The sequence below is a fragment of the Gopherus flavomarginatus genome, chromosome 2 (assembly GCF_025201925.1).
Source record: "Gopherus flavomarginatus isolate rGopFla2 chromosome 2, rGopFla2.mat.asm, whole genome shotgun sequence".
NCBI lineage: Eukaryota > Metazoa > Chordata > Testudines > Testudinidae > Gopherus > Gopherus flavomarginatus.
The window spans coordinates 236,850,745-236,869,025 of record NC_066618.1 but is presented as its reverse complement, the minus strand read 5'-3'; the positions used below and the strand labels follow the sequence as shown (position 1 = coordinate 236,869,025).

The 18,281-nt window shown below is 38.6% G+C and overlaps 1 protein-coding gene across 1 annotated transcript in view; it reads left to right on the top strand.

The window, feature by feature from the left end:
• LOC127045186 (cytochrome P450 7B1) overlaps positions 1 to 18,281 on the top strand; it is a 205,508-nt gene that overhangs the window by 168,119 nt on the left and 19,108 nt on the right. Inside the window, exon 2 of the mRNA XM_050941003.1 lies at positions 16,002 to 16,138. Within this exon, the coding sequence (XP_050796960.1) occupies positions 16,002 to 16,138 (137 nt within the window). The remainder of the gene's footprint in view (positions 1 to 16,001; positions 16,139 to 18,281) is intronic.

Below are 18,281 nucleotides of genomic sequence, written 5' to 3'. Positions count from 1 at the left end.
GCTCAGGTTTGGGAATCTCCCTAACGTCCTCAGCCGTGAAGACTGAAGCACAGAATCCATTTAGTTTCTCCGCAATGACTTTATCATCTTTAAGCCCTCCTTTTGTATTTTGATCGTCAAGTGTCCCCACTGGTTGTTTAGCAGGCTTCCTGCTTCTGCTGTACTTAAAAAACATTTTGTTATTACCTTTGGAGTTTTTGGCTAGCCGTTCTTCAAACTCCTCTTTGGCTTTTCTTATTACACTCTTGCACTTAAGCTGGCAATGTTTGTGCTTCTTTCTATTTGCCTCACTAGGATTTGACTTCCACTTGTTAAAGAAAGTCTTTTTATCTCTCACTGCTTCTTTTACATAGTTGTTAAGCCACGGTGGCTCCTTTTTTAGTCCTTTTACTGTATTTCTTAATTTGGGGTATACATTGAAGTTGGGCCTCTATTATGGTGTCTTTAAAAAGGGCCCATGCAACTTGCAGGAATTTCACTTTAGTCACTGTACCTTTTAACTTTTGTTTAACTAACTCCCTCATTTTTGTATAGTTCCCTCTTTTGAAATTAAATGCCACAGTATTGGGCTGTTGAGATGTTCTTCCCCCCACAGGGATGTTAAATGCTATTGTATTATGGTCACTATTTCCAAGCGGTTCTGCTATAGTTACCTCTTGGACCAGCTCCTGCACTCCACTTAGGATTAAATCTAGAGTTGCCTCTCCCCTTGTGGGTTCCCATACCAGCTGCTCCATCAAGCAGTCATTTAAAGAATCGAGAAATTTTATCTCTGCATTTCGTCCTGAAGTGAAATGTTCCCAGTCAATATGGGGATAATTGAAATCCCCCACTATTATTGGGTTCTTAATTTTGATAGCCTCTCTAATTTCCCTTAGCATTTCATCATCATTATTACTGTCCTAGTCAGGTGGTCGATAGTAGATCCCTAATGTTATATTTTTATTAGAGCATGAAATTTCTATCCATAGCGATTCTATGGAATATGTGGATTCGCTTAAGATTTTTACTTCATTTGAATCTACATTTTCTTTCACATCTAGTGCCACTCTTCCCCCTGCACGACCTGTTCTGTCCTTCCGATATATTTTGTACCCCTGAATGATTGTGTCCCATTGATTGTCCTCAGTCCACCAGGTTTCTGTGATGCCTATTATATCAATATCCTCCTTTATCACAAGGCACTCTAGTTCACCCATCTTATTATTTAGACTTCTAGCTTTGTGTACAAGCACTTTAAAAACTTGTCCCTGTTTATTTGTCTGCCCTTATCTGATGTGCCAAATTCTTTTTTATGTGACTGTTTATCATCTGATCTGGCCCTTACATTATCCTCTTCTGTCCTCTGTTCCTGACTATAAACTGGAGATTCCCTATCATCAGACTCTCCCCAAGAGAAGTCTGTGTCCAATCCACATGCTCCTCTGCAACAGTCGGCTTTCCCCCATCTCCTAGTTTTAAAACTGCTCTACAACCTTTTTAATGTTTAGTGCCAGCAGTCTGGTTCCACTTTGGTTTAGGTAGAACCCATCTCTCCTGTATAGGCTCCCTGCATCCCAAAACTTTCCCCAGTTCCTAATGAACATAAATCCCTCCTCTCTACACCAACGTCTCATCCACGCATTGAGGCTCTGAAGCTCTGCGTGCCTACCTGGCCCTGAGCGTGGAACTGGGAGCATTTCTGAGAATGCCACCATAGAGGTCCTGGATTTCAGTCTCTTCCCTAGCAGCCTAAATTTGGCTTCCAGGACATCTCTCCTACCCTTCCCTATGTCATTGGTACCTACATGTACCACGACCACCGGCTCCTCCCCAGCGCTACACATAAGGCTGTCTAGATGCCTTAAGAGATCTGTAACCTTCACACCAGGCAAGCAAGTCACCATACAGTTCTCCCGGTCATCACAAATCCAGCTATCTATGTTTCTAATGATCGAATCTCCCATTACTAACACCTGCCTTTTCCTAGCAACTGGAGTTCCCTCCCCCAGAGAGGTAACCTCAGTGCGAAAGGCAACCCCAGCACCATCTAGAAGGAGAGTCCCAAGTATGGGAAGGTTTCCCTCTGCTCCCATTGACTGCTCTGCTTCCCTGGGCCTTTCTTCCTCCTCAACAGAGGCTGTCTGAGCGGAGGTGGGACAATTCTTCAGTGTCCCAGAAAGTCTCATCAACATACCTCTCTGCCTCTCTTAGCTCCTCCAGTTTCACCACCCTGGCTTCCAAAGTCCGTACTTGGTCTCTGAGGGCCAGGAGCTCCTTGCACCGGCTGCACACATACGCCACCCACCCACAAGGCAGGTAATCATACATGCTACACTCAGCACAATAAACTGGATAGCCCCCACTCTGCTGCTGGGCTTCTGCCTGCATTGTCTCCTAGTTAATGAAAGGGTGGTTTAAAGAAAGTGGTTTTGGAATATGGTTTGGATTATAGGTTCTTATGTTCTTATGTAGGCTGCTGCCACAAGCCTGAAGGTGAGTCACTGCAGTCTCTGTGGCAAGGATACGTTAGTGCAGCTGGGTTCTTGCTGCATGCTTGAGTGGTGACTCACCACAGCTTTGTTGGAGTGGCACCTTTTGATGGTCTGGGGACGCGCAGTATTAAAAGCCCTCTCCTATAGCGTAAGAGGGAGGCACTGGACCCAGGCATCAACTAATCATGGGGGACAACAGATGAAAAACGGGTGAGAGTGAAGGTGACAGGGATGAAATCAGGGATCCAGAGTAGGGAGACGGGGACACTGAGAAGAGAACCCTGGACAGTTCACACTGCTTCTTGAAGGCATCCAGGAAGGCAGTGGACACAGCCCAGAAGATCTCTTCCCAGAGACGTGACTTGAAGAGGGATCAGAAATAAGCCCCACAGTCGCAGAGCACTACCCTTCCCCCAGTCTAGGTTCCTCTTGCTGGTATGGTGGATGGCCTCTGTTGGAGAGTCAGCTGAGCAAGCAGCCCTGGCTTGGCTGCAGGTTTACCTCACAGATGCAATTACATCAGATAGTTGACCTATATTTAATTTGTGATCCACTGTAACCTCTAGGGCCACGTCCAGACTAGAAATTAAAATCGATTTTAGATACGCAACTTCAGCTACGTGAATAACGTAGCTGAAGTCGAATTTCTAAAATCGAGATACTCACCAGTCTGGACGGGGCGCCATCGATGTCCGCGGCTCTCCGCGTCGATTCCGGAACTCCGTTCGGATTGATGGAGTTCCGGAATCGATGTAAGCGCGCTCGGGGATCGATACACCGCGTCCAGACTAGACGCGATATATCGATCCCCGAGCAATCGATTTTAACCCGCCGATGCCGCGGGTTAGTCTGGACGAGGGCTAGGTCTTTTTCAGCAGGGCTCCCACCTAGCCAGTTATTCCCTGTTTTTCAGTTGTTCATTTGATTTTTCCTTCCTAAATGAAGTACTTTGCTCTTGTCCTTGTTGAAATTTCACTTTGTTGATATCAGATCAATTCTCCAATTTGTCAAGGTTCTTTTGAATTCTAATAGCGTCCTCCAAGGTGCTTACAACCCTTCCCAGATTGCTGTCATCTGCAAATTTTATAGGCATACTCTCCACTCCAATGGGACTGTGTCAAAAGCCATTCTAAAATGTATACTCACTTGGAATTCCATTAATGTCAGTTGGATTCACTTTGCAGAATCAGGTCTATAATGACCAGAAATACATTCAAAGAAAACAATAACTTGAGATGTATTTAATAAGTTAATTAAAATTTGAATATTGCCAAGAGTTACTGTTTTGAGGCTCATTTAGCCTGCAGCTTTCTAAGGACTGTGATTCTGATTCCAAGACCATTGACTTCAATAGGTTTTAGATCAGATCTAATGTTTGCTTAAGTCTGAACTGATTTTTTTTTTCCTGAGCTTTTTTGAAATAACTTTATATTTTGAACACAAATGGAGATTTTGGGCTAGCGTCTTTGATTTTGGTTGGTTGGTTGGGTTTTTGGTTTGTTTGCTTGTCTCCAGCTATATAACAGCTTACTAACAAACAATCTTCTGAAGTCTTCCAGGGATTGATTCTTGGACCTTTGCTTCTGCTTTATATGTTATCATTGTTTTATGCTACCCAGGGACATAATGTATACATTTATCTTATATTTCCATTGCCAAAACTTTTCTAATGAAGTTACTGTATTATCTCATTATGCATCATCCATAAAATCTTACACTAAATTAGCCTTGATTTTTATGAACAAATATTCCTACATCTGTAATTATTACAGTGGGCACTCCGAGACAATTGAGCCAATGCCAGACAGATCTTAGCATACGCACAACATGCCTCAGTTGGCACGTGACCAGGATTCATCACTGAATTTGGTCCACTAGTTGAATCATTAGCGTCCCTGGCCTGGACCAGGTACTGACAGAGTGTGCTATGTGACTGCTGACCCAGGCCCCTTGCCAGACAGATAATATATATCTCTCAGTGAAATATCTTTCTCTCCCTGCACGGTAGTAAAATTCTTTGTATTTTAAGAGCTTCCCACCGTTCTTCTTAGATTACCTGAATTCCTTTGTTTGTTGCTCTTTCTTGCATTAAGGAGTACTTCTTGCATACTTGAATATTGCCTGTGCAAGCTGCTGAAATTCTTATTCACACTTTACTTGACATTTGGTAGGCCAGGCTATGTTACTCTAATTTCCTTTTATGAGCTATTTTGCACTACTTTTATATGTCTGAAGTTAACCAATATGATATACAAGAAGATGTGGACACAAATTATGGAAGAGCTGGACATGAAAGCTGTATTGGTGAAGTTTGCCTGCAAAACTCAATAAATATAGAATGTCAATGCATTCCTGAATGGTGTTTGGAAGACATGTTGGTGAGGTTCATATGCTAGTCTCACAGTCCTCACACAAATGAGGTTTAAGTAGGGAGGGGAAAGGCCAAGACCAAACAAGAGCTATAAGATTAAATATGTAAAGTAAGTAATCTGAGCCCTATCCTGGAAGGTGCTGAGCACCACAGCTCACTATTATTAGCTTCAGAAGGAGTGGACATTGTAGTGTGAGGACAAAGCCATGCCTTAAGCAGTAACTGGAGTGCTTCCTAACCATGTAGTCCCTCTTTTTATTAAGCTTCCCTGTTAAGACATCCTGGTTCTTCTTCAAGTAGTGTCCACTGTAGGGGTGTTTGCGTCCCTGCACTGCTGATTGGAGAACTTTGGTAGCAGTGTCCATTAGGCCGTCGCATGGGCTGTCTCTCCTCGTGCCCCGCCATGAGGCTAAATAGTGCACGTGGGCTAACCCCCCTCAGTTCCTTCTCTATCACCCTGGCTAGAGACTGAGACATTAGCAGTCCGTTTGCAATTGATTAGCTTCTTTAGCATTTTTAATGATAGTATCCTCTTAAAAATAAAAAGAGAAGATGCACATGTCATACTGATTGTTCCCATTTGGCTGAGACAGACTTGGTATCTTTACCTGTCACAACTCGTGACATGCCCGCCAGTCTCTCTCCAATGCACTCCATACCTCCTATCGCAGAACGAAAAACAGAATCTACATCCTAAACTGGGGATTCTCTGCCTCAAGACTTGGCTCCTTCATAGTTCCAACACATAGAAAGGACCTGCTCAAAGGAGATACAGGAGATATAACTCCACAGTAGAAAGTCCACAACACGCAATATTATACCTACAAAAGTGGTCCAGGTTTCAGGTTTAGTGTAATTCCCAACAAATTTCTCCAACATCCACAACTCTGCCAAAGATCCTAGACTGTGTACTGACTCTTAAAAAATCAAGACTGTCTCTCAGTTCACTTAGGGTCCACTTAGCAGTTATAGCAGTCTTCCACTGACAAGTAGAGGGGTTGTCAAGGTCTTATTCCCACTTTGAACTTTAGCGTCCAGAAAGTGGGGACCTCCATGTACCCCTCTAAACTTAATTCCTAGCTTAGATCTGATAATGCTGCCACCAACCAAAAATATAGTGTTTTGGTACACTTTCTGTCCCCCAAAAACCTTCCCTGGGGAACCCAAGACCCAAATCCCTTGGGTCTTAAAACAGAGAGAAATAAACCATTCCCCCTCCTTTCCCCCTCCCAGATTTTCCCCTCCCTCGGTTACTCTTAGAGATCACTGTGATTCAACTCCTTGAATCTTAAAACAGGGAGGAATTAATCTTCCCCCCTCCTCCTTTTCCCCCCACCTATCCCTGGTGAGTTCAGACCCAATCCCCTTGGGTCTTACACAAGGGAAAAAAATCAGTCAGGTTCTTAAAAAGAAAAACTTTTAATTAAAGAAAGAAAAAGTAAAAACTATCTCTGTAAAATCAAGATGGAAAATGTTTACAGGGTCTCAGCTTTACATAGACCAGAGGGACTCCCCTCCCCGCTAGCCTAAGTATAAGTTACAGCCAACAGAGGTAAAATATCCTTCCAGCAAAATACACATTTGCAAATAAAGAAAACAAACAAAAAGACTATTCCGCCTTCTAGCTATTACTTACTATTTTGAACATGAGAGACTGTTTCAGAAAGATTGGAGAAAACTGGTTGCACGACTGGCTCCTCTTAATCCCAAGAAATTACAAGAGAGAACAAAGAACAACCCAAAAAGCACAAACAAAGACTTCCCTCCACCAAGATTTGAAAGTATCTTGTCCCCTGATTGGTCCTTTGGTGAGGTGTCAGCCAGGTTCACTGAGCTTGTTAACCCTTTACAGGTAAAAGAGACATTAACCCTTAACTATCTGTTTATGACAGGGGTACTCAGTACTATCACATAAAATGATTCCTCTGAGGTACAGTAAACCTTTTCCCACAGCTCCAACATTCTGCCCATACATAGGATTTAAACCTGGTGTCGAAAGGCCTGACTAGGCCTCCCTTCAAACTCATGGCAGCTTGCTCGCTTACACACCTGTCAGTGAAAATGACCTCCCAGGTGGCGATCACCTCAGCTAGGAGAATAAGAGAAATAGAGGCTCTGATGGCACATCCCTCCTCCACAGTATTCTTTTGGGACAAGGTCACACTCAGGCCACACCCAAAATTCATCCCTAAGGTAACTTCCCTGTTTCACATGAACCAACTGGTCCACCTTCTGACTTTTTACCCCAAGCCTCACCATGATAATAGGGAGGCTATACTACACACGCTAGTTGTTCAGAGAGCCCTAGCTTTTTATCTGGATAGGATGAAGGCTTTTAGGAATTCCTCTGAGCTTTTTCTTTCTATTGTGGAGTGATCCAAGGGCTCAGCGATGTCAGCCCAGAGACTAAGTGGGTCTCGAACTGCATTAGACAATGTTATCAGATTCACAACATGGCACTTTCAGATAGTATTTGCACACACTCCATGAGGCCAATCTCCTCATCTGTCGCCTTCCTGAAGAATGCCCCTATCTAAGAAATCTGTAGAGCAGCCACGTAGGTGTGAGTTCACACCTTCATAGAACACTCTACAATTAGTGGGAACTCCACCTCCAATGCCACCTTCAGCTCCACTGTACTGTCATCTGTAACTGACCCATCTCTGAAGCCCCCAGCCCTCCAGTAGAGATACTGCTCAGAACTCAGCTACAGTGAAGCACCCATAGGGACACTACTCGAAGAAGAAGTTGCTCACCTTGTGCAGTAACAATAGTTCTCTGAGATGTGTATCACTAGGGGTGCTCCACAACCCACCCTCCTCCCCTCTACATCAGAGTTCTTGTTAATGCCTCTGCGGTAAAGAAGGAACTGTGGGGGGTTAGCATGCACACGCTGGTTAGCCTCGTGGTGAGGCCCGAGGAGAGACAGCGCATGTGTGGGCCTAACGAACCCTGCTATCAAAGTTCTCCAATTAGCAGCACAGGGATGCAAGCACACCTACAATGGAGTACCCATAGGGACACACATCTTGAGAAACCATCGTTACTGCACGAGGTAAGTAATTTCTTCTCTGGTAATTACTCCAGAGAGCGCATGCAACATATTACAGAGTTGTGCCCATCAACAGCACTAAAGCTAAATTCTTATGTAGTGTTTAATATCACTTAAATTTGATTTTTTCTACAATCTAATATAACCTGGCCGGAAGTTATGGAACTTTTTCTAAACTCTCCAGAATCGTTATGGGAATCTTCAGCTACCAATGAGGCTAAGCCAAGAGGTTTGTGGCAGTGCTACATTGTTGTCTTTTTAAAATTGCCAAAACAACTTTCTCATGGTGCTGTTTGCCTGGAAAATCAGGTCCCACCAAACAGATGGATAATGTCCTACCTGGGCATTCCAAATACAGAATTTGAAAGAGTTAACTCCTGGACAGTTATCACAGCTCACTCATGGACGATGTGAAAGAGAAAGAAGGGTGAAGTGGGGGATTATATGGATAACATAATTTCTCTCTACCTAGCTGGTTATATAATACCTGAGGATTTCTTAACAGAGATGATGTTTGGGAGCTTATGGATTGCTGGGTCCTGAAGTTTCCTTGGTATTTTGGAATGACTTGTTGGGGTATTAGGAAAGAAAAGAAATCTGTGGAGGAAATGAGTAAGGAAGCTATTATGATGAACTCCTCCACCAATTAATACTTCTGCAACTTACAAAGCACTGTGGGAAAGATTGTCAACTGGTGTAACTCCATTTCAGTCAATAGAGCTGTACCAATTTACTCCCACAGAGGATCTGGCCCTGTATCTACAACGTCAAATTCTTTCTTAACTAGGAGTGACTGAATCAGGAGTATCAATGACTATAATTTCTAAGTGCTATTAGGTAGATACATCTACTAGGCTGTTAGAGAAATTTCCATTAAAACTGTTTCTCAACAGAAAATTGAGGCAAAATCATTTTTTCCAGAAAGATTCTGCTTTCCATGGGAAATTTTGTCTTGGTGTCAAAAAAACAAAAATGCTACAGCTGAAAATTTTCAGTTTTTGATGAAATGTCTAAAGTTTTCCATGGAAAATTTCAATTAAAAGGATTTTTTTTTCATTTTCCGTCAACATTTTCCACTGAAGAAAGAAACATTTTTCCAGCCAACTCTGTAATCTACTGTTTTAAAATTTTCTTTGAGTCTATATAAACCATCCTCCATTTAGTATGCCATAAGGGTCTGTTCACTTCTTATTCCTGTGTTTACTTATTGACTCTTGGGTTGTGTGTATAATGGGTATTATACTTGTTGTATAGCTAAGGCTAAGATTTTGTCATGGATATTTTTAGTAGAAACCCTGGATAGGTCATGGGCAATAAACAGAAATTCACAGAAGCCCATGACCTGTCCCTGACTTTCACTAAAAATATCATTGACAAAATGGGAAGGGAGGTGGGTTCAGCACCCACTGCTGCACATTGGAAAAAATGACCCCAACTGTACATACAATATGATGGGGGCTAATTTAGCTGCAACTAATCAGGAAAGAGATCTTGAAGTCATCGTAGATGGTTCTCTGAAGACATCCATGCAGTATGCAGCGGCAGTCAAAAAAGCAAACAGAATGTTAGGAATCATTCAAAAAGGGATAGAGAATAAGACAGAGAAGATCTTATTGCCCTTATATAAATCCATGGTACGCCCACATCTTGAATACTGTGTACAGATATACTGGCATTAGAAAACGTTCAGAAAAGGGCAACTAAAATTATTAGGGTTTTGGAACAGGTCCCATGTGAGGAGAGATTAAAGAGGCTAGGACTTTTCCGCTTGGAAAAGAGGAGACTAAGGGGGGATATGATAGAGGTATATAAAATCATGAGTGGTGTGGAGAAAGTGAATAAGGAAAAGTGATTTACTTGTTCCCATAATATAAGAACTAGGGGCTACCAAATTAAATTAATGGGAAGCAGGTTTAAAACAAATAAAAGGAAGTTCTTCTTCACACAGCGCACAGTCAACCTGTGGAAATCCTTGCCTGCGGAGGTTATGAAGGCTAGGACTATAACAGGGTTTAAAGGAGATACAATGTCAAATTCTTTCTTAGCTTAGATTTTATGTACTTCACAGGAGGAAACTTACCACAGCTCCTCCAGGAATTTATAAGGGAATGATTAAAGCGAATCACTCAGGTTATAACATCTCCAGAGAGGTCCCACCTCCAGAGGAGTCTTGCATATTCTGTTTCAGACTGAATTCTCCAGAGACCAACAGGCAAAGAAAGGACTTTTGGATAAATAGCCTGAGTTTAAACTGACTCGGGGCCTTCATACTGGTTCCTGATCTAAAGACTGATGTGAACTTGTAACCACAGGGAAAACCCAGTTAAGGGATTTGAAGGACTGACACCTAGCAGAACGCTAGGTTGGAGTTAGGGGTGACCTCTGCTAAGTTTTTTTAGCATGTGTGCAGGTTCTTTTATTGTTTTATCTGCTTTCTCTGTGATGCTTTTACCTTCAAAATAAAAGTGGTTACTTAGAAAGAGTTCTCTGGTAACTTGTAACTGCTGACAATACACTGGTTATAGCCCTCTGAGAGATAGCAAAGCACAGACACTGACCTTTTAGGCAGACTGGCTTGCTGGGGATATCACAGTGTCGATTACAAAGATTTACAGCCTTAAAGCCCCCAGTCAGAAGGGAGTGAAATGCTGGTCTCCTGCCAGGAGAGGTGATGCCTGGGAGCCAGAAGCCTTTAAGTGAGAGCCCTTAAGAGACCACAGAGAGGGAAATACAGGCGTAGTTACCCTGAAACTGTGATAGTTGCATATTCCAATACTAAACCTCTCATCCATTTAGTTTCTCAGGGAATAATTTTTAATACAGTATCAGGTTAGCATGGAAAATTCATGACTACAGGAAATTGTCAAGGTAAATAATTTAGTAGGATATTTTAAAGGAATGGATAATTTAATAAGCTTTAAGAGCATTTGTGTTTTTGCATACTATGTCAGTGTTATAAAAAGAATCAAAACTCATGCTTCAGAGCAAAGTCTTATCTTTATGCATCTTGTATTTATACCAGTCGCCTCGGGTAGCAAGTAACCTGAGTGCCTATGGGAGTCAAATGTTTGTCAGGGTGCAATTGAACATGTGCATTACAGGTTTGCGGTATAGTAGTTGTTGTTATTTTTGCCTTTTTCTAAAACCTCAAGTATCGTCCCTAGTTAGAATAAGGTTACCAAACTAGAAGTACCAGATATCTGTTCCATTATGGCAATTCTTTCTGTAATTTCCTATGTGAAATAAAAGCATCATTAGAGGTCAGAAAAATAACTGCTGGTGATATATACACTTTTGAGAAGTTTGAACAAATAATTAGAAGAAAATAATATTCTCTCTATCCATTTACTTATAGAGTACCTAACACTATGGTATCCAGCCATGAATATGGTAGGGTTTTGTAACTACTAAATCAGAAGAGGAGTCAGTTAAAATACATAGACTTGCTAGCCTTACACTGTCCTAAATGTCCTGTGTTCTCTTTTTCCTAATGCAGTAAGACACTACAGGCAGCACATTTCTGGGGATTACCTTTCTGGGGTATGAAGCCTGTGGCCTCATTCTTCACGTCTCAGTCAAAGTGTTCATAGGCCCCAGAAACACACTGCCTGTCGTGTCTTGTTGTTTAAATATTGTGTTAGAACCTGTGAATAACTGAAAACTGTTTTGACATGTTTGTAATAGCTTTTGTTCTACATCTGTACCGATACATTGCCTTTTCTAAAAATTCAGCATAGCTTGCTTTTTACTTTGTGGTTACATTTAATACTTTGATGAGAAGTACTAGAGCAGGGAATTAACTTCTCTACCAAGAACTCAAATCAAGCTTGAAATCAGTAGCTTTAAATTTTTGGCAATGAGGTTTTGTAAAGTGAAAAGGTTCTTCTTCATGACAAGCAATTTTATTAGACCTTTATCAGCAACTTCAATGAAAGTTGCTCAGAAGTATTCAGCTGAATCACTGGTATCCTGCGGAGTGACGCTTTCATGTGGGGCTTTTTCAGTTTTCTTTGTGCAGCAAAGGTTGTGTTAACACCAGATGCCAATCGCATACCACCAGTGGATTTGCAAGATTATAGGACAGGAAAAAAGATGAAGGTTAAACACAGGGCACAATAGAGATTACTTATGGTAATGAATTGTATAATTTTTCTAGACAGATCTGGATTAATGTTTATCCCAGGCAAGAGATTACTATATGTCTGATTCTGATTGTAAAAACATATTATTAACAGAAGGTTTATGTTCATGAAATGCAACTATGAGTGTTAACACACTTATGATTCATTATGTGCAAAGAGAAAAATTAACTTGTTCATCTGCTATACCAATGGATACACTATGGTTTTTGCATACATTGGAGGTGAATTATAGGCATCTGCTGTCTTTAGAAAACAAATAACTCCTGAAATGGCAAAAATTCTTCTCTCGGTTACAGCCAGACTATCCCATAGACTTTGATGGAGTTACACCAGTGTAACTAAAAAAAGAATAGCCTTAGATATTTTTATATGGAAAAAATAGCTTTTGTACTGGAGCTATCTACAGGCAATATATAATAATGATACTTGCTAACTTTTGGATCTTTTTTTCTTTTTCAATGAAAAAACAGTATGTTCACATTCACAGAATATAGTGAACAGTGTCCCAAATTTTGATTTCCCAAATGATTCAGTTATATTAACTGTAAAAAAAAATAGTATTTTGAGGACTTGCCATTTTCAGTTTTTTAAAAAATACTTTGTATTTGTATTGATATTTAGCTATACTTCACATCATTTGCTTTTCACGTCCGCTGTCATCCTCTATTTTATAGATGCTCTGCTGGTGAGCATGCCTGCGACATACGTGTGATCTTCACATTTTTTAAATAATATGTTGCCTTAGTAGTTAAATGATCACAATTCATTCAATTATTTGATTTTTGGATGACCAAAGGGGAAAAAAATCTCTTAAAAGACAGTCAACACATTCCAAAACTTTGCTCCTTGCATTGAATAGATGCAATAACAATCTTGTAACCGAGTAATGAGTATGTTTGCTTTCAGATAAAAAAAATTCAGTTTTTATAATCTGTGTATGCTATTTACAAACAGTACATGATAGCTAAATGCCTTTTCATAATGCTGTTTTAAATTCCCTCTCCATTTAATAATTGTTGATAGTACTGATAGCCTGGTTTTCATTGTCCCTCTTAACTAGTCTGTCTAATTATAAGTTACAATAAATTTATTTCTGATGTTTTATTTTTGAACCCCACTTTCATATGTGAGAAACTAGCCTTGCCTTATTAGTCCCATTGACTTCAGTGAGACTAGTAAAGTTACCATGGACAGAAGCCGAATGAGACCTTTAAGCTGTAATAAGAATGTTGAAAAGGCCTGAGAATACTATAAATTACCAATTATGTTGACTAGATTAAACTATTATAACAATTGGGCTAGATCTGACTTGCCTTGTGCACTGTAACACTGAGATCACATCAATGCTAGTAAGTAGCTCTGATGTCTTGAATACAAACTTGGTTTTACTGATAAACTGAAAACTAAACTGGAAACTAAACAGTTCAAATTTGAATTTTTTGTTGCCTTTTTAAAAAAGTCAGAGCAATATATTTTTATTCTCCCAATGCTAAGAAGAAAATGTTTTAAAACCATTTATATTTCTTATATATTAACAGCCCATTTGGGACAACCTAGCTTTGGCTTTTGTAATATTTTTTAAAGGCTGCAAAAAGTGAATTATGAATTAGGAGTTGAAAGAAACATTTAATATTTGTTTAATTATTTCTAGAGGGTTGTATTATGGCTCTTTCAAATAGCTTTAAAACTGACCTATCATTTCTGTGTGCACTATCAGATATATACCTGAAATCTTTATTACAGATGAGAAGCCAAAATCAAGTGTATTATACTGCTTAAAAGTTTGTGCAGTGAAGCATTATATTTTGGGAGCTTATAAAATATACATAGTGTTCTCTATTCCCTTTGCTATATGTCGGCAGACATCTATAAGTCATTAAGGTGACCTCCATCTTCCTAAGAGAAGTAAAGGTAAAAATGAAGACACATTTCTGTTATCAGTCTACTATGGGTCGTAAGTTGAACTAACGTTATATTTTCCTCTGAAATCCGCATAGCCTTGACATGGTGTTTAACAGTGTTAAGCTTATTGCTGCTGAGCTAAACATGTCTGAAGCAAACGATGACCCTCACGTCTTTGTGATAGCAAAATGTCTCCTTGATGTGATCCCACAGACTTGGAGCATTAAGTTAATTTTCCCCTGGATTTCTGAGCTGCATCCTTTTTACCCCGCAGAAACCTTGTGAGGAATACAGCTTTTGACCGAATGACAGAGCATGGAGGGTGAAATTAGATGCATTAAATTAAAATATGACAAAAAGCCTATCTAAATATTTGTCACAATGTTACTTGTGCGGCGTAATGTCCAATCCAGGAAGTGAAAGCAGGCTATTGCTGGGACTTAATAGTCTGAAAAAAAAATTGGTAAACCATCCAGATTCCTTACAGGCTTTAAGAGGATAGTTGAGGGTATGGTGTAAGATATCATAGTTCCCGGTTTGGTGATCCCTCTATCTAATCTCAGATTAATTCTTTTCCTGTTTTCATTTTAAATAGAATTAACCATTACAAAGTTTTCTTTGGTCTGTGGCCATTTTTGTGCCACTTGAACAAATAATTCTGGTACTGGCCTCTAGAGGTTCTATGATGCATAAAATATAAAAGAGAAATACCGCACACACACACCCTAAAAAAAGTAATAGTATCCAATGCATATTTTTAAGCTACAAAAATTATTTTCCAGTTTGTTGTACAGCACTTGTGAAAGAAAAAAATATTATCTCAAGCTACTATATAAATAATTATTAGAAAAATGAGTGTATTCCGTTAGTATTAAATGTAGGAAGAGATCAAGTCATATGGCTTATTTCATTCATGTGCATTCATCAAAACAAGAGGTTTTAATTTTTTTAAAGAGCTAAATATCGATATGGCACATTTATCTTTTCTTTTTGATTTTCTGTTATAACAGGCTATGGAAAAATAGGAGACTATGATAGGGTTAACCCCGCTACACAAAAATCTATGCTGTGTATGACGGTAGTAAAGCTTGTGATCCCTTGATCTTTGATTAGATTCAAGCTAGTAAATATCTTATGATTAATCAGAATGAGTTGTTCTGCATGTTGTATAAGTCACCTACACAGATGGGTTGTAGAATCAGTTGTTTGTGAATATTTGTTTTAATCCTTTCTAAAACAGACTCGCTTTATGTGCTCAAATCATATTCAGGCAACTAAATATCAGTGCTAAGGGAGGAAACCTGCAGTTATGAATAGGATAGTAGGTCAGCATTATAAAAGGAAAAAACTAACATAACTTAAAATGTCACTCTGCTATTGTTGAAATATAAGTGATACACAGAGTATGCTTCTCATAAGTTGGCATATATAATTATATGGAAAAGCAGTTATAAACCATTCACATAAATTGCTATCTTTCAGGTAGAAGAAGAACTGTAGAGAGACACACACTAAAAACCATGTTAAGTATTTGGTCCTTATTATTATTCTGTTTTTAAAAAATGCTTAGTTAGAATTATAGCATTTTGGGGTGTAGGTAGAGTGTAAAAAATCTATAGGGCTACCCTTTTCTATGGTCTGTCAGCCTCCTAATTACTTAAATCCATCATAATTGCCTTCTGATATAGTTTACATTGACATGCAAAATACTGTGTGAGAGAGCTCTTGCTATGACGCTTGCATTACCACATCTCTAAGGATTTTCTATAGAATGTAGATTTCCACAGATCACATATAACATTATGAGATTGATAGGAAGACATTGTGCTGTGTAGTAAAAGCACCTCAATTTCTGTCTGATTTCTCATAATTGCTACAGTGAGCCTTTTGTGCACAGGGGTGTGATTAGATTTAACCTGCCAACATATATGAAGAACTTTCTCTAGAATACATTTTTATATATATATATATATATATATATATATAAGATGCATGTAATCAAGCGTATATGAGTTGCTATCATGCAAAGTTAATCCCCTTTTCTCTAATGTTTTTAACAGGAGGACCGGAGAACCCCCATTAATAAATGGTTGGATTCCTTTCATTGGGAAGGCCTTAACTTTTAGGAAAGATGCTTTCAAATTCTTGATATCTCAGCAACGAAAATTTGGAGATGTTTTCACTGTACACATTGCTGGTGAGAAGCAGTTTACTATTTCTCTTGCCTTTTATGTCAATTAAATTAATTATTAACATTTTCATATTTTATTTAGAATTTTATTTATTGAAAAGCCTTTAGCTGTACTTACGACAGGTCTAAGTTTTAGAGCCACATGACCAATGAAAATTACTTTGTAAATGAAATATTTTAATGTGTATTATATATAATCACAACTATTATTTTGTGTGTGTGTGTGTGCATACTATATGTGTGCATATACTAACTCATGCATACATATTATGCCAGCACATATAATATAGGTAAATAGAATATTTACTATAGATTGTGTTCTCTATAAAAATGAGAACTAATATCATCTTAACACTGCACAGGAAAACATTAGATCAAATTTAGAAAATACTCATAAAAATTGTATAGAATATGTTTTTTACCCTCTCTACATCTGGGTTGACAGGAGCACTAGGAAGTGAGTGACACATTGACTCATTGATACAATCAAGATTAGAACATGGAAACTTCCTGCCTAACCATACATCCTAACAATGGCATAATAGTAGAGACTGAGATAATGATCTGAAATGCAGTAACTTCAGTGTTTTATATCTCCTTAATTTTAGGCCTAATCCTGTTCTGGCTTACATTCACAAAAGTCACCTTGCTTTCATTTGGAAACTTTGGGGTACAGGAATGCAGGATGGCCCCTAATGCTTTCTTTATATCTTTTAAAATGTGTAGGTATAGGTAGATGGACTAGTTATTTAATGGGTCTTTTTCTTCTCTAACTTCTGTGATCCTAGTTCAAATTAACAGTTTTACAGTAGCATGAATTAACACTGCTATAATGGAGGCACTCTCATTTTTTCTACTATTCCCATATTTTTAGGGAGTTTCACACCAAAATGTAAATTTAATGAAGTCTGCTCTATAATCTCCCAGCAGCAGGGAAAGTTTTTATGTTTACATATTTAAAATTTTAAATAAAAAAACAAACCATTTTTCAACGAATTTCAAGTTATCGTGTTACAAACAGGATGCTCATTTTTGAAACGCTTTCTCCATATAACCAAAAATTGCTTAATTTTTAGATGTGCAATTTTACAAGCTGTTAGTTTTATTACCTTAATTCATTCTTTTTGCTGTTTTGAAACTTAAAAGAAGTTCTTTCATTTAGAAGGGGACTACTGCACATGCACAGAAACGACTTTTGGTAAAATGCAATCTGTACGTACTGTTGTTAATATAATTTCATAATGTATAAAATAATGGCTACTTCTGAATGCAGATTAATAATAATAATAACTCAAAGCAAGACAGCTGTTATGAATATACTAATAAAATTGGGTACAGTTGCACTTCAGAACTTGTGTGTCAATGGGACATTTCTTTCTCTCTCCCTTTTTCATATTTTAATATAAGAAAAGAGTTAGTGAGTTAATTTGTTAAAGTGTTAAAATTTGTGACTGAGACTTAAATTAACAAATCCCATCTCAGTGTGATGGTAAAAATTCTGCCTTTAATCCATCTTCTCATGCCTAGATATTGTACTGAGGGATTCATTGATTAATGCAATATGTGCTTAAAATAGTGAGGCAAATAGAGTGAGTTACGCAACTAAATTTGTCATTATTTTGGAATATCCCAGGTTTTGTGAATTTATGTTGCATCCATGCTATTACTTTAATGTCACTTTCTATAATTCAATATTGAAAATACTGACTACTGAGAGTTTACTAAAGAGAAATAGTAGCGAACCATCTTGTTTGTTTTGTTTTGTTTCGTTTTTTTTAAAGCTTAGTTAATACTTCATATCATAACCTTAGATACCAAAACACACTGGATTTCATGATGTTTTAGTGATTTGACAAAGATGATGTTTGTGTGTGCAGCAAACAGAACTTCCCCTGTTTTATATGTACTATCATTACTTTACCCCTCTGGTGGATGAATAAAGATCTTTTCAGAAAATTCTATCAATATATATTGTTCTAATTATCAGTTTTCAAAGTAGTTCATTTGGAAAATGTGGAACGATGCTTGGAGTTTCTGGCATTGCTCCGTACCGGTAATGCGATTTCACTGATTGTACTTTCCCATGTGATGAGCAAATGATTGTCATTCCGAAAAGTCGCAAGGGACATGGATGTCATCTTAATAAAGA